General features: G+C 52.8%; 1 protein-coding gene across 3 annotated transcripts in view; it reads right to left on the bottom strand.

Moving 5' to 3' along the window:
- Positions 1-6,613: 6,613 nt before the first annotated feature.
- The window catches only part of LOC149365511 (uncharacterized), a 255,271-nt gene continuing 245,602 nt past the window's right edge, over positions 6,614-16,282 (bottom strand). For all 3 annotated transcript variants that reach the window (XM_089543190.1, XM_089543183.1, XM_089543174.1), the window contains exon 2: positions 6,614-13,993. In XM_089543190.1, coding sequence (XP_089399316.1) covers positions 9,188-13,591 — 4,404 coding nt within the window. In that variant the 5' untranslated portion in view covers positions 13,592-13,993 and the 3' untranslated portion in view covers positions 6,614-9,187. The remainder of the gene's footprint in view (positions 13,994-16,282) is intronic.

Genomic DNA, 16,282 nt, shown 5'->3' with positions numbered 1-16,282 from the left:
GTCTTTCACCAGCTGCGGCCACCATATCCCTGCAAATTTCTTAATCTCATCCGCCCACCTAACTTTCTCGCGCCCCCTGCAACGCTTGCCTTCTCTTGGAATCCAGTCCGTTACCCTTAAAGACCAGCGGTTATCTTGCATTCGCATTAAATTGCCACAACTGCTGCGCCCTGTTAGCGTTTGTCTTGCCCGTGTGTTCGATTCTGCGTTGATCGTATTACAGCACAAAACCGCCTAACTTTAACTAACACAGCTTACTTTAGAACGTAGTCGTCTCAAAAGTCGTTACGCTGAATTCACGCAAATCGTGCACTCATGCTCTCGGCATCGAGCGACTTTACGCGCTTCCCTATGGGAGGTTGATGGCGTCTGCGAGACGTCAACGGGGAGCACCGTGGGCGGTGATAACAACAAAAAAAAAGAACAAGAAAAGGCAGAGAAAAGACAGGCGTGCGCAAGAATGTGGGTGGTTGGTAGCGAGGGTTGCCGAGAACGCGAAAAGGGGTGTGAGCGTAGCTAGAAGCCAACGCGGCCGCTGCAAGATCGTTCCCAGCTGCCGACATTTAAAACGAAATCCCAGGGCTGCTGTTGCTGCTGCGAGCCTGAAAAGGAACGACGGCGTAGGATACGATGAGGAATGATCCAGAGGAAAGGGAGAAGGAGAACGAGGGAGAGGGCGGAAATGGAAACGGAGGTCCGCGCCAGAGATTGAAACTACTCCCCCCCCAACCTTCCTCGTGCTTCACTCTCTCTTCTCGCTGCTTTCCGAACTCGCATCGAGCTGCCTGTCTTCGAGAGGTGTGTCAAAACAGGTGGTTTGCGTCGTTTCCCCCGCAAACTCAGCCGGTTGGTTTTTGCGGCTCGTCTGTTTTGCTTCTCGATCGCACTACCGTCGTGGTATACGCCCCAGTCGCTTCGCGCTTTGTACCTTGTTAGCTTGTTTCAGAGACAAACGATGCGTTCCTTGCCTGGCGGTAGCGAATGCATCTTGTTGCTTTCAATGACAGCTGTACTCCGTTACTGGTCATTGCCTCAAAGGACACCTCGTATCTGCAACTGGCTTACATTACAAATCGCCACAGATTCACAGTAATAGCGCCGAAGCGCCTGACTTTCGTGTACGCGCTAATGAAACTGCTTCTAAAGTGTTTTGCCGCCGTCATAAACAACGGCAATGTTGCTTTGCTTTTTTCAACAGGTTTGTCTGTTTCTTTCTTGTATGGCTCCTTCTTCAAGGCGAGCGCTCGTTTTAGGACGCTGTCCCATGCGCAAAAAAAGCTATAGAAAAAGGCACTAAGGGCCGTTCCTTAGCAAGTTTACAAATGATATTCATTTATCCTACAGTTAAAATGACAGAGGCGATTACCGAAGCCATGGTTAATTTTCTCTACAAATCAAAGGCCGGGGGATATTCGCAGTAGTGCTCGTTACAGCCAACTAAAACTCAGCTATTCTAATTTCGCGGATGTACAGTCTACTCAGAGTCTCCGGAGTCGATCACGTCAGGTTTATTTTCGGTTTGTTTTCAAATCCTTTCAGGGCGATTTCATTCTATTTTTTCTTCAGTTCTTCTTATCAACATTGAGGGTTCTAGGTAGTGAAACAGTCCGCAATTTGGCATTGAGAAAGCGCCGACGAATCCCCGCGCAAAATTTTTGTACGCGCCAATGGAAACGACGTCAAAAGCCACGCTCCGCGATAGAATAAATGACGTCATTAGGCTCTAATGCGTTCCGTTTACGCGAGCGCTTGCCGACCAGACTTTTTGCGTACCTCTTTACCCTGCAGGCCAGGTTGAAGATTGCTACTGCTGGCTTTGGTGAAGCAAATCGGAGTTAACATTTAACGAAGCGAATTAACTAACGGAGCTGCGGTAGGCCCGGCGCAGACGACAATGCGACCGGCGAAGCAGGTGCCTAAACAGGCTTTGCGAAGACAAATCGCTCCCTAAAACGGCGGGTCGCACGCTCAGCGGAGAGCCACAGCGAAATGAAGGCTAGGAGGTCACATTATTCATAAGTCCGCTTTTCTATTAAAGCCCCGAGCCAACTAAACGCCAATTAGAGAGAAAGAGCGCAAGAATATTTCCGTCTAACTGATGTTTATGCTTTGCGGCTGCCGTTTCGTTCAATCTGAAATCGCAGACGACGCAAACTAGGCGGCGCTCCAGGGCGGCGGCGGGAGAACGATTGCGTCGCGCGTTTTTTTTTACTATTTTTGTTTTTTTATCGATTAATTTCCGCGGGTACACTCGTTGGTTGTAGTGTTTTTCTTCTCACGTTGGTGTTTTTTTTTTTTTTTTCGCCGCTATAACCTTGGTCAGCGTCCGCTCGAGACAAGCATTCCGAACCAGCGCAGGCCACGCCCGAAGTGGCGGGGGCCGTTTGCGGGTAGTGCAGTGGACGCCTCGTTTATTATTTCAAGGTTCCCGCTTCTTATAAATTTCGGCAGCTGAGAAAACAACGCGCTCGCGGAACGGACAGAATCTCCGTAACTCAGGGGAGATATGGAGGAGGAGCAATGAAAAAAAAAAAGTGAAAAGAATAAATCGGGTAGGCGAGAGGGGCAGGAGAGAACGAGAGAGGAATGAAAGAGGAACGATAGAAAGGACAGAACAACGACGGCATTGAAAAAGAAGGGTGCGTACAGTGGGGGAGAAGGTGGAAGGAAGGAAGGATGGGTGGTACACACACCAGTGAGCAGCGTGATGCCCGAGCTCGCTACGGGAGGGCGCTGCCATACTGTAGCCGAAGCAGATAACGGCCTTGGACACACCAAATAGAAATCGGGCCTCGTTATGACGTGTTGGTTTCGCGGCGTGCCACACATATTTGTCATCAGCGAATTGAATTCAGTTTAGAGGCGGGACGGGAGCGTTGAGTTTCTTTGCTCACTGCCGCGGTTTGACATGGTCCCCACTTTAGTGAAGAAAAGAAAGTACGGATCGAAAATTACCGAAATGAAGTAATTATTCGTAGTATTTGCGCTCAGGATACCAGTAATCGCGAAATTATCCTAGTCGCTTAAACAAATAAACGACGTACAAAGAAATGGCTCCATGATGTGCTTGCTCCTCCAAAAAATGGTCAGGTCTTAACCGCTGTAAAGCTTTTTGAAGAATTGTAAACGCCTAAATATATAGTACGAATCTTAAAAAGGCATTGCCGCTGTTTACACTATTTCCAAAGTATTTCCAATGTTTTTTCTTGTTAATTTAAAGGTGCAGAATAGACAAGTGAATCAAGATTTTTTCTGGTCAGATTAGATAACCTGAAACTGGCGTTTTCGCTTTTTCAAGCCAAAATCGAGGGATTCCTCTCCGGTTGTGCGATGGTAGCAAGACAGCAGCAACAGCAGGCTTGCTGTATGTACAGTAGTCAGGCATATACGCGATGGATCGCGCAGGTCTTCGACGTCGCTCTCTCCTCTCGATTTTGACGCCCCTCATGTTTTTCTCGGTTAGCTTCGCTCCATATTTTAGACCCACAATCGCTGCCTGCCTCTTCAAACCGTTTTCTTTCTGCGAGCTATCTTCTCTCAAGTACACTTCACTCTACATCTGGGACCCCCCGCTCTACGTTTTTCTGTTGTTGTTGTTTTTTCCGCCCTTCTGCGCTGTCAGCTTATCTGCACACTCCCGCTTCAAACCTAACGCTGGCGGTTCTGTGAAAACCAGCCGCAAGACGCTTTTTCATTACTTTTTTTTTGTTTCTACTTTTCTTCCCAGTCATATAAAGCGCCGCCGCCGGGAGAAATTTATGTTCAGCTTGCCAAAAAATCGGATCTCGGCCCTCTCTCCGAGGTATCTATTTGTTCCTCATAATGGATTTGCAATGAGACTGGCCCAGGAGGCCTGTACGGAGTGTTTCGCGTTGTTTTTTTAGTATCTTTCTTTCTTTTATTCGTCGTCTTTTCAAACCGGACCTCGTCGATATGGGCTCCACTCGAAACTTTTGTGTTTCGATTCCATTCCCGTTTCTCACGGTATATTTTTACAACGGACCCCACAGGAGTAACATGACACACAGCGGGTCTCTCGCGCGGCCTCGTTCACCATTTCGCCAATCGCGTCGCACATTTTCTTTCGCGAGCGCACTAAGTGCCGAGGGGGAGCGCTACGGCTGTGGAAAAGCGATAGGCAAGTGCTGCTTCCCTCCCCCCCCCTTCCCCCCCCCCCCCCCCCCCCCGGTACCTCATTGTTATTCCTTTCCCACTACCTCTCACTGGCTATTTTCGGCGCTACCCTCATTTTGTTTGCCTTTTTATTTCTTTCCCTAGGCCTAATACCCGCTCAAAGCGCTCCCCCATCCACAAATCCCCAAAGTATATACTTTACACCGGGACCTGCCCGCGGAGCGCGCTTTTCAGATCGGTCCGGTGTAGGTTCAGTACATCTCTTTCTTTAGAAAGCACTACCTGTCTCTGTGTGTCTGTATTCCACCGCTCACTCCCCCCCCCCCCCCCCCGTTCCCCCCTCTGTGCCTACTCCATTCGAACAGTCCACTCCGAGCGTCAATATTGCGCAAGCATCGACAAAGAAACACGAACGCAGCTCCCGCACACACACGGAACGTGTAGAATTTGAAAGAGAGAAAGTAGAAGAAGCGATAAAATGAAAAGTTCGTCACGGCGTTCGTCGGGGAACGTAGGGGCAGGGAACGGGGGGGAAGGGGGGGGGGGGGGGGGGGACAGTAGCGGGAGTGAGCGGCGCGCGCGTGCGTTGCGTAAATTACACCGACCTGCACCCTGACGGCTCGGCTCGTCTTGATCAAAAAGAGGAAACGGAGAAGGAAAGTGTACACCCGGCCCTATTTGAAGCCCGAAACCAAGTGAGCAACAAAGAAAAGAACAGGGAACGCGACTCGCCCGAACAGCGAAAGTCGGAGGGAGGGAGACAGACCGCGGGCGCTTTTATTTTTTTTTCCCACTCTCGCGCTCAATGAAAATCCCGTTTGTTCGACTTTTGTGTGTGTTTGTACTTCTTCTATGACCTTTTCACTGCATGCATAGTTTTTTTTTTTTATGTGTGATTTCCGCCAAGATGACATAATGCAAGCTTTGCCATCGTGGGCACTGTTCTGAGATAATGTGGCCAGTTTTCAGTGAAGAGCGCAAATTGTAGAAACTTGAAATGTATTTTTTAGCACGGTCAGCAAGTTCTCTGTTTTAGTTTCTTCATGTTTTGAAGGAGCAACTCAAGGCAGCTGTGTTCTTTAGCAGGTCGTGTCAGAAGCTTATGACGGGGTTATGAAGACATCGAGTAATCAAAACGGGTAAACTGGAGAAAGGGGGGGGGGGGGGGGGAGCGCACAACGGAGATATGGTAGTTCTCTATCCATGGTGGCTGACACTTCGAGACTGCAAACTTCGTTCAGCACTGCTAATCACGGATATTTCTCTAGACATGCTTGATGTCCCAATTTAAAACCAACAGTCACCGATTCATGACTTGACTTGCGACTGCAACTTTGTTATAAACCCCTGCGAGCAGAACACAATTCCGAAAACTAAACACGTTGACAGATTTGCCTGTCTGACAAGACAGTTCAAGTCTTGACGTCGCTGAGTTATAAAAACTTCACTAAACGCCTTATTTTGGTTTGTTTTAGCAATAAGCGAGGAGCAGAAGCTTCAGGAAAAGCCCAGGTGATTGAGTCTCTCACTACAGACGCGGCAGCCATGGGGCTGACATTGGAATGATTCAGTTTTGGATGAAAGTGTACGCCTCGAGTGTCTACACAGACTAGTTTAGAAAAAGGAAACTATACAAGAAAATAGATAGAAGGGAACACATGTTTGTCTGGCCTTACTTTTGTAGGTACTACGACGTATCAAAGAACAACTACGCTTCATAAAAAACTTTCTTTAAATATATGAAAGGAAAAGCGACTGTGATAAAATTGGCATTCAGGTGGGTGGGGGGTCTGGGTGCAAGAGAATAATACAAACAAGAAAGACACGCGTGCAGATGGCATACACAGGACAGGCAAGTAATTCATCATACACAACATGCGAACAAACATGTTTCAGTCAGAAAAAAAAAACTAACACAGCGATATAAATACACAAATATGTCGCCACCACTCGTGCACGCAGTTTCAGAACACACACAGCACCACTCCTGCTGGCATGTCGATCGGTATGGGTGATTAATAGCGAATATACGCCGCCGTCGGGCGGCGCTCGAATCGGCCGAGATGTCCTGATTAGCGACCACTTCGAAGCTGCACGAACACACGCACACACTCCGAATATTTCTGCCCTGCGTCCCCGCCAGAATTGTGACCTTAAAAGTGCCCGCCTCAAAACTACGCGCTATAACTGTCACTTCGGGCCGATAACGTAGAACCCTCACCAGCAAGGCCGCTTCACTGCGCATCGCATTAGGTAAGTTGTTTTTCGTCTTGCCTGCATCACAATTTTTTTTTTCTTCGGAGACACCGTTTCGTGTGCTCAAACGTACCTTGAAGCTCTTCAAACCGAATAAAGTTCACTGCTGAATAAAGTTTATTACTACTTTTCAAGCCTCGGTTAGCGAACTGACACTTTGTCTTAGAAATCGGCATATCTGCAATCCAACGTTTCTAAACTTAAAAAGTAAGATTTAGCAAACTCTGATAGGTTTCTGAGAAACAAAATTTCGACGGCATCTTGGCAATAGTTAGGGGGAAATTATTTTAGCGACCGAAGATTACGCGAAAGGAAGATAACTTAATGGTCATCAGTCAGCGGGATACAAAGCTGGTTCCGACAATACCTCACACTACCTAAACTCCGCTTTCCTTGTCATCTTCACGACGAGCGTCTTTGTCTTAATTCTTCCGAAAAAGACGGAAATACTCTGTTCGACTAGCTGTGCTCACGGCGCTTCCTTCTATTCGAACACGTCAAGGCGTTGCCACGCATTCAATGTTATTGCACTTCACACTATACCTCCACGACTGCTTCGTTAAATCACTCTCCTATTCATTCCTGCTCGCCTAACTCTGACGCAAGGCGAGTTTTTTTCACAAACTGAGACTGTGTGCGCCGAGATAGGAGACGTCGTACATCTTCGAGTGCAAACGTGCTGGAAGTCGATGCCCGTGCGACAAAAAAAAATTGACAAAAAACTGACATTCTCGGTGTCAGTCGTAACAACGGCGTTTTGATTTGTGGCCTGCTCACCGGCGTTCTATCACAACGTGACAAAAACTTTTGATTCTCAACGCGTCGATTCGACGCGACGCACGTCCGCGCGGGCATCGATTCCAACGCGTTGCATTCGCACGCATATGCGTCTCTCGGTACCCAGGCAGTGTGCCGTTGATTTGGGATCCTCAACAAACACCAAATGCACCCCAAGGTTCCAGACACTTAGGTCTCGTGGCGACATCTGTTAACAAAAGCAAGAATTAGCCAAAGTACCAGAAATCGCAATATGGAAGCGCACACTCCGAGTGGTACGCTAGAATCGGGGCAATTCTACGCCCTCTGTAGATCAATTTGGAAGCGATGCATGAAGAGAAAACGCCCAAATTAGCTGACAATCGAGACAAATTCGTATTTGCAAGGCTCTGTTCGTGAACCCTCTTCACATGGCCGATGCGTGGTCGATAATCTCGCCAGATTTGTGTCGCTACCGCCTATCACCATCCACGAGACCCAGCAGCTTATGAAACCTTAGGGGGCGCGAAAGCCTGTCAAACCAACACTCTCCTAGCGAAGCGCCTCGAACAGACGCGCCCAAGGCGCAGGGATTTGTGCGGCACAGTCCAAGTGAGACCTGTTTGCGACCGATTCGAACACACCCGTCACGTTTTCGTCCGTTTAGGCATGCGACACAACTCCACGAGGCGAATGATGGAACAGGTGGACTGACCTTGTCACGAGTCGCGTCCGGCGCTCAAGAAGGCAACGCGCGATGGGGGCAAGGTACGTTGGACAACGGAAGAAAAAAAAAGGCAAACGAGAAACTGAAAAACTGCGCGCCGATTAATCCCTGGCTGGTCTTCGCCTTTGAGGAGAGGCCGGTCGACGGCCCCCGTTGACAACGGCACAGCGGGTGACACATTCCCCCATCGCTGGGAGGCTGCTGTCGAGTCGCTTGCTTGCTGGCTCCCCGGATAGGAAGGACACCACCTTTCTTTTCGTCGGCGTGATTGTACTCTCGTTCGAAGACTTGCCTCGGGTGCCGATGAGGCGGCGGCGAAGAAGACGGCAACTGTCGTCGAAGACGCGAGACGGCTACACGGGCGGCTCGGGCGGCTCGCACAGACGCACAGTGGAACGTTGGGGAGGGCCTCCGAAGGAACACTTTCCGGAGGAACACACACCCCCTCCCGGTTGCGGAAACTGGTGCACCGAAGTTCCGCGGAAGAAGAAGAAGTTCCGGAAGAAGAGCAGACACGCGCGGACACGGACGTCCTCCCACGGTTGCAGCGAAGAAGCACGGCCGACGTGACCCCGGCCGCGAACCCCGTGTTGTAGTTTAATCTTGCATCCCTGTCGCTGGGGCGCGGCCGAGGGCACGGAGGCCCCCTTTCTTCCATCTTGCGGGCTGCGAACGGCAATGTTCCCGGTGGCGGGAGCGGGGGGACGACGAGAAAGTTTCTTGTAGCGCGCACAACACGGAACTGCAACGCGAAGGCAGCAGTCGTGTCACACTGCTGCTGCTGCTGCTGATCAACTCTCGTATTCGTGGCTGCTGCTGTAGGTGTTGCTGATATGCTGTGTAGGCTCCCCTGGCGAGCGTTGGGGGAGCCAGAGGTCGGTGCCTGCCAGGCTTGCTTCACTCTTCTCTCATTCTTCGCGGAGAGCGACAACGCGAGGTCTGCCACGGGGCAACGGAAAGTGAATTGCACGTATTCAAAGGAGGGAGGAAGCGCACTAATCGGCGCCGCCTACGTCGTCTTGCGTTGGTGCGGCGGCGAAGACTCCGGTGGACTTCTCTCGCGGTCACCACAACCAGTGTGCCGGCAGCAAGGTGTATCTTCTGTGGTGGCTTCGTGTCTTCTGGGTTCGTGTGTGTGTATCTTCGTGACCCGTCGCGAGGCTCGCGTCGAAGAGCTTGCCGACACGCGCGCACCCTCGCGGTGAAAGAGTTCGAACCGTGGCGTCTCGACGGGTGATCGCGTGCCGTGCTTCCCTCGTAGGTGCGGGGGAGGGACAAGTCTTCGGGGGCTTGCCGCAAGGCGCGCCCGGCGGCTCAGGCGGGCGTCAGAGTGAACGCTACGGTCATTGGTTGCGACACCTTCTGGCAGACGGGAAGGTACACGAGCGACGGCACGAACGTGTCGTTTTTGGCGTCTTCCGACTCGGGTTGCGCTATTAGGAACGGTTGCATGATGAAGGTGCCCGCCGACGGCGGGCTTTGAGGCATGGCGTACGTCATGGGCAGCTGGCCCGCCGCCTTGGTGGGCGTGGGTGTCCTGGTGGGCTTGCCTTCGTCGTCGGTGGTGCTTGCCGCGGTGGGACCGGTAACGTCCGGCTGGCTGCCGACGCTCTTCTCCTCGGCCGCTTCGTCCTGGTGCTGCTTCATGATATGTATCTTGAGGATGTTCCAGGCCCTGGTGGCGAAGCCGCAGATGCGACAGCGGAACGGCCGGCCGCTCTTGACCGGCCTCTTGGCGTCGTGAGCCGTGTAAATGTGGTTGAGGCAGAGCTCTCGCGAGCGGAACTTTCGGTTGCACTTGCTGCAGCGATAGCGCTTCAGCTTGGACGGCTGCTGCTGCTGCGTGGAGGAGGGCGCCGACGCCCGGGCGGGGTCGGCGGACAGATCTTGCGGTTGCTCCTGGGACGTCTTGGGCGGTCTGGCGCAAGCGGCAGCACTGCTGGCCATGCCGGCCGATGCGAGGCCAGCTGCCCGGTGGTTGAGGAGGTGGCGCTGCAGCGAGTGGTTGTAGCGGTACGCCCGGTGGCAGATGCGGCAGACGAAGCGCTTCTCGCCTTCCAGATTCACTCCCGTGTGCCTCTTTTCGTGCGCGTAGAGGTTGGAAAGCCATCGCGTAGAATAGACGCAGTAGGAGCAGTGGTAGATGCGGGTGCTGCCGCTGCCGCCCAGCGCGGACGCGAGGCCGGGCCGCTTGAAGAGGTGCGCGGCCCTGTCGGCAGGGTGCGGCGGAGCGGCGCCGTTCAGCTTCACCGTGTCTTGGGCCACGACCGCCATGGGATCGGAGGCGGCAGCTGCCGGGGAGGAGGAGTTCATCAGGCCGAGCTCCTCGCTCGTGGTGCGGTGGTCTTTGATGAGGTGAATCTGAAGGGCTACCTTGTCCGGGAAGCCCTGGCCGCAGATGATGCACAGCTTCGCAGCGCCCGGAGGAACGCTGTCCATGCGACTGTAGACGTTCTCCTTTAGCATGTCGCTGTGGTCGTTCACCATATGCGTCTTCAGCCACTTGATGCTCTTGAAGCGCCTGTCACACAGCGGGCAGATCTCTGTGTAGTGGTTGAAGCTTCGGTTGCTGCTGTCGCTGACCTCGCCAGGCTGGAAAGTGCTGGGCAGCTCGCCCCTGTCAGAGGTGCTTCCTCCCACCGAGCTGTGGTTGGAGTTTTCCTTGGCCGGGTCCTCAATGATGCCGTGGGTGTTCTGCTTGTGAACCTTGAGGAAATACTTGCTGCACAGCTCCTTCTGGCAAATCTCGCAGGTAACGCCACCGATGATGCTGTTCCGGGCTGCATCGGCAGGGTGTTCATCTAGGTTGATGCCGTGCATCTTCAGCATGTGTGTCTTCATGAAATACTTGTTGCACAGCTCCTTGTTGCATATGTTGCAGTAGTTCCTTCCCGTCACTTGGCTTCTGGCCTTGTCGGGTGTCGGCATCGAAGGCAGCGCCAGTGACAGGAGCGGTGGTGGCGGCACGGGAACCAGTGCCCCGCTCATCTTGCCGGCAGTGTTCTTGGCTTGACCGCCGTCGTCCTTCTTGGGCGCCGAAACGGTGTCGACGTCAACGTTAATGCCATGGATGTTCTGCTTGTGGGTCTTGAGGAAGTACTTGCTGCAGAACTCCTTCTGGCAGATTTCGCAGAAGGCCTCCGAGTCGAACACGGGCGTCGGAAAGGCGACCCCGGAGAACGGCGGCGGAGGCAGCTCTCCAGGACCCCTCTGTTGCTGCGACGCAGCGACGCCCGCGCTGGCAGGCGACGAGGAGCCCGGCGCCAGACTGCTGCCGTCCTCGTTGAGGAGAACGCCGTGTTCGTTCATCATGTGCGCCCGTAGGAAGTACTTGTTGTCGAACTCGGTGCGGCACACGTTGCAGACGACCTTGTTCTCGTTGGCGATTGAGGCCGTCAGGTCGCGTATCATGCTCTGCAGCTTCTGCAGGTCCTGGCTCGCCGCGTCCTCCGTATGGCAAGAAGAAGCGCCACCACCGCCGGATGCTTCAGACTGCCTGCCCATTCTCATGAGGTCCTCGCGCGGCGGGGGGCACCGCAACTGGCTGTTACTCCCGCCGCTGGGCGAAGGCGGCTTGGACTCCTCGTCCTCTTCCTTCACGTACGGAACGTTGTGGGTGTAGAACTTGTGCATCTTCAGCAGGTACTGGCTGGAGAAGGGCCTGTTGCAGATCTCGCAGGTCAGGTCCGCTGTCGGCTCGAAGTCGCTGGCGAAGGTGGACTTTAAAACTGCGGATTCCGGACTGGTCCCGCCTCCCGCTGTTCTTGAGGGAGCCGTCAAGTTCTCGGGTGTCTCCTGAGGAGTCATCATGCCAGCTGCGCAAGTAGGTGTCGCCATGGAAACCGCCGGCGGCAGCATGGGAAATTGGGGGAGCGCATGCTGATGTGGCTGAGACAGCGCCGAGCTGCCCTTGAGCGGCGGGTCGGTCGCCGGAATGCCGTGCTTGTTCTGTTTGTGGGTGCGGAGGAAGTATTTGTTGCAGAACTCCTTGCAGCAAATCTCGCAGAACGCCTCCGCGTTGATGACGCCCATCTCTCGAAGCTTCTCCGGCGTGAAGACGGTCGTGGAACCGCTCTCGGTGCTCGAAGAAGAGTTCTGGTTGAAGAACGCCGGAAGCGACTTCGGGTCACCGCCAACGGAGGAACTGACGATGGGGGAGTTGCTTGACGCCGACGTCACCATCGTTCCTGTGGGCGGCGTTAGACTCGGCATGCTGAAGCGCCCGTTGACACCCGGATAGAGGCTGGAGAAGTCCATGCGAAACGGGTCTGAAGACGGCGGCTGTTGCTCAGGAGGGCCGCTACTTTTGTCGCTGGCAGAGCCAGTAGCTGCCCCCGCCGGTTCCGTAGTCGTTATGCCTGTAGGTGACGTGCTCGTCTTCCTCTCAGCAGAGTTGTCACAGGAGCTGCCGAGCTGTTGTGGCTGCTGTTGCTGGGGCTGTTGCTGTTGTGGAGGTTGCGGTTGCTGCTGCTGCTGCGTGGCAGGGTCGACGATTCCGTGGATTTTCTGCTTGTGCTTCTTCAGGAAGTACTTGTTGCAAAACTCTTTCTGGCAGATCTCGCAGAATGACTCCATGTTGATGATGCCCTGACGGCCAGCCATACTTGGGTCGGACATGGGTCCCTGCAGCATCAGCTGCATCGACGGTGAGCCGCTGAGTCCTGGCGGAAAGAAGCCCGGTGCGTAAGGCGAGCTCACCAGGGACTCTACCGAGTAGATGCCGTGCTTGTTTGCCTTGTGAGTTTTTAGAAAGTACTTGTTGCAGAATTCCTTGTTACAGAGCTCGCAAAAGGCCTCCGGATTGAAGATGCGCATGTTCCCGCTGGGGGCCGCGTTCCCGTTGGGAATGGGCGTAGACGCGTTCTGGCCCTGTTGCAGCACGGGAAACAGGAACGGCGCCATCGGATTGGGGAACATTCCGAGAGGCACAGGCAGGCTGCCGGGCTTGACCTCGTTACCGCTCTGCGATATCGGGATGAGAGGCGGCATGGCTGGAAACGGGAACGGGTGGTTCTTGGCGAACTCTGCTGTCTCGCTGACCGTCGGTTTCCGGTCCAGAAATGGCGGCGGGTTCTGCATTTCCAGCGAGCTTGTCGAGCCGGAGTTCTTGTCCCCAGCGGCTGCGGCGGCGGCGGCCGCGGCAGCGGCGAACGCTCGGTTGTAGCTGGCCTGTTGCTGGAGCTGTTTTTCGAGCAGCTTCTGCACGTGCTCTTCTTCGATGTGTAGCCGCAGCTGGTCGTCAGTGGCGAAGCCAGCGCTGCAGTGGTGGCAGCGCAGCGGGCTCGCTTCCGAGGACTCCCCGTTGGAGTCGTCCCTGCGGCGCCGTTTGCTAGTCTCGAGGTTGAGGACGCCCGTGTCGACGACCGTGTCATCACTTTCGGCCGCCGGACTCCTCGTGGAGGGCGGCATGTCTTCGACACACTCTTCGTCGGTGGGCGTCCCGACTGGATCGGTCGCCGCGGCGACGACCAGGTCGTCGGGTCCTTCCGGAAGGACGGGTGACGTGTGGTAGCGGACGGGGTTGCTTTGCTTGCGCCTCTTCTTGGCGCGGGGCTCGTCGGCCCCGGTGCGGCCCGGGTCTGTCTGGTAGGCAAGCGGGTCTTCGTCGCCGGATCCGCCGGCGACGTCGGCGTGGCAGGGCGCGGCCGGAGGCGACATGTCTCGCGGCGGTGGGGACATCGCCGCCGTCCCGTCGGCCGGGTAGCAGTCAAGGTTCATGGGTTGCAAGCAGAGGAGGCGTCACGCGGGGCTTCGGAGTCCCTCTGCGCTTCTTCCTTCGTTCCAGGCGCTCCCCCTGGCGGCGACTGCCTTCGGACACAGCCCAGCGGCGAACCTCTTCGCGGTGGTGGGATGGAGCGCGGGCGCGCACTCCTCTCGGTGGCTCGGCCGGGCGGCGCTGACTACATGGCGGTCACGAGCGGCGACGCTGGCTGTGGCCGGTTCGAGTGCGGGGCATCTTGCCTCCCTCCCTGTCCCGAGTGTAGTACTGTGCTCGCGCTGTCGCTCTCTCGGTGTTGTGGTGCGGTTGTAGTTCTTCGTCGTCGTTTTCGTGTAGTTTACGGGTGCGGCGAGCCTGGCTAGTGCTTGTGTGTTCTCGCTCCTTCTCCCGTTCTTGCTGGCCTGCGCAAGGAAGAAGAAAAAAAAGGGGAAGACACCGTAAGCTTCCAGTTGCGAAAGCATAGAATCACTCAGAGAATGCCGCCACTCTACGTGGAAATGCGTAGTGATATTTAAATGGGTTTACGATCACTGAACTAAAGTGTTCCAAGGCTAACAACATTGAAAGGCTAACAAGACCAACAACACTAACGAGACAAAGCGACTGCGAAAGGTTGCGTGCGATGTTCGTACATCATATGTACAGTCTTTGTCAAAAGTAACCAGGCTCCATGGTTAGCTTCTCATTCGTATAACAGAGCCCTCATGGCTTCCCTAAAGATCAAAAAGTTATTTGAAGGTGACAACAGGGGTTCTCCTTACCATACAGAGATTTAGAGCTTGAGGGCTGACATAATAACTTTAATATACGACTATAAAGAAAAACGTGCAGCCTAGTTACTTTTGACAAACACTGTACAACAGCAGTTAAATATTTACTTGACAGAAACTGACGAGGAAACTAAGTTTTTTCGTCACTATTGTGGTCTGTAAACATTTTTTTCCGTCAGTCAATATGAAGTTGTAATACCAGTGTGCAGCAGAAGGCAATAAAGAATGAGTGCGCAGTCGTTTGTCGACCAATTCTTTTTATAGTTGTAGATACTGAATTAGGGCGTATAAGAGCTCCATGGATACTTACACGCCCTAATACTGAGCCCCACAAGAACAATGTGTTGTTTTTTTGTTATGCAGTGACGCTCTACAATCTACGCTCCGCAGAGTTTCCCAGTTCATCTCTTGAGAAGAATGTATGGCAGAAAAAATTACGGACGACCGCAACGGTCCCCTCTCGTTTAAAACTGCGTCGGCGGTGAACACGCGAGATGATAAGGACGGCGAAAGAATCAACGCACTAACTACCGCATTTGCTCGAATATTGATCGATACGTTGTACGTGGCTATCCTCTAACTTCGAGAGCTGTACGAAACTTTTTAAATCTGGAATGTCGTGCAGGTAGAACAACGGTGGCTCTGAGCAGCCCATGTCGCGGCTTTAAGGAGGCTTCGTTTCAAACTCGTCAACGCAAACAGCGCAGTAGCCGAGGAAAGCGCGAGAGATGGTGCGGGACGTACACGTGATCAATTCATTCTATTGAAGTTCGGCAGGGACCTTAAACCGTTATAAAATTGGTCTATAGACAGCCTGTAGACTTCTTATCGACTCTATTGCCTTCCTATATATATAATAAGTTGGGGAAGTCACATTGAAAAACTTAACAGATTTATTCAACGTTTCGACCAGGGACTGGTCTTTTTCTTGAATGAAAAAGACCAGTCCCTGGTCGAAACGTTGAATAAATCTGTTAAGTTTTTCAATGTGACTTCCCCAACTTATTATATTTTTAATCAGTTGCCTTGAAGATTTTGTTATCCCTTATATATATATATAGACAAATCCTAGAGAACAATCTGTAGGCAACACGAATGCTATAGACATAGACAATCTATAGATTTATGGCCACACACTTTTGGTAGACTTGTCTATAGACAGTTTATACACTATGAATAGACAAATATATATATATATATATATATATATATATATATATATATATATATATATATATATTTGTCTATTCATAGTGTATAAACTGTCTATAGACAAGTCTACTAAAAGTGTGTGGCCATAAATCTATAGATTGTCTATGTCTATAGCATTCGTGTTGCCTACAGATTGTTCTCTAGGATTTGTCTATACAGAGTCTATAGACTTTCTAGACAGATGTCTATGAACAGTCTATAGACTGGCAAAAAAAAATGTTTGTAGGGAAATGTTCGCAGATACACCCGATGCCACGTGAACATTGAAGCACTGCTGGCAAGACCCTACGAGGTACACATCCATGCGGGAGGGTCTGGTTACATGGGCGTTTTTTTTTTTATCTTATAACGGCGGTAATCGTCCACGGTTGCACGGAAATCTCGGCGATGTTGATGCACGCGGAAAGTCGCTCCCGCTGCCTTCCCCGAATGTATCTGACGCACCTTCCGTGGACATCGAGCGCAGCGTGGCGCCGCTTAATTTTTCGGCAACTCCAAGCGTGAGATGACGGCTCACTTAAATGGGGCTGAAAACGGTCGCCACAGTTCAGGAAGGTCGACTCGCCGCGCGGCTGAGCGCGGTTTATAAAGCGCGAAATTGACGCTGTGTGCCTCCGCGCGGATCACTTTCAGACACTGGTGATGTTTTAAAATCTAGGAAAGAACTTTACGTGAGTACACTTCAAAACCCCTGTTTCACAACAACAG

The sequence above is a fragment of the Amblyomma mixtum genome, chromosome 1 (assembly GCF_055824585.1).
Source record: "Amblyomma mixtum isolate Tamu chromosome 1, ASM5582458v1, whole genome shotgun sequence".
NCBI lineage: Eukaryota > Metazoa > Arthropoda > Arachnida > Ixodida > Ixodidae > Amblyomma > Amblyomma mixtum.
This window is presented reverse-complemented; position numbering and strand designations above follow the sequence as displayed.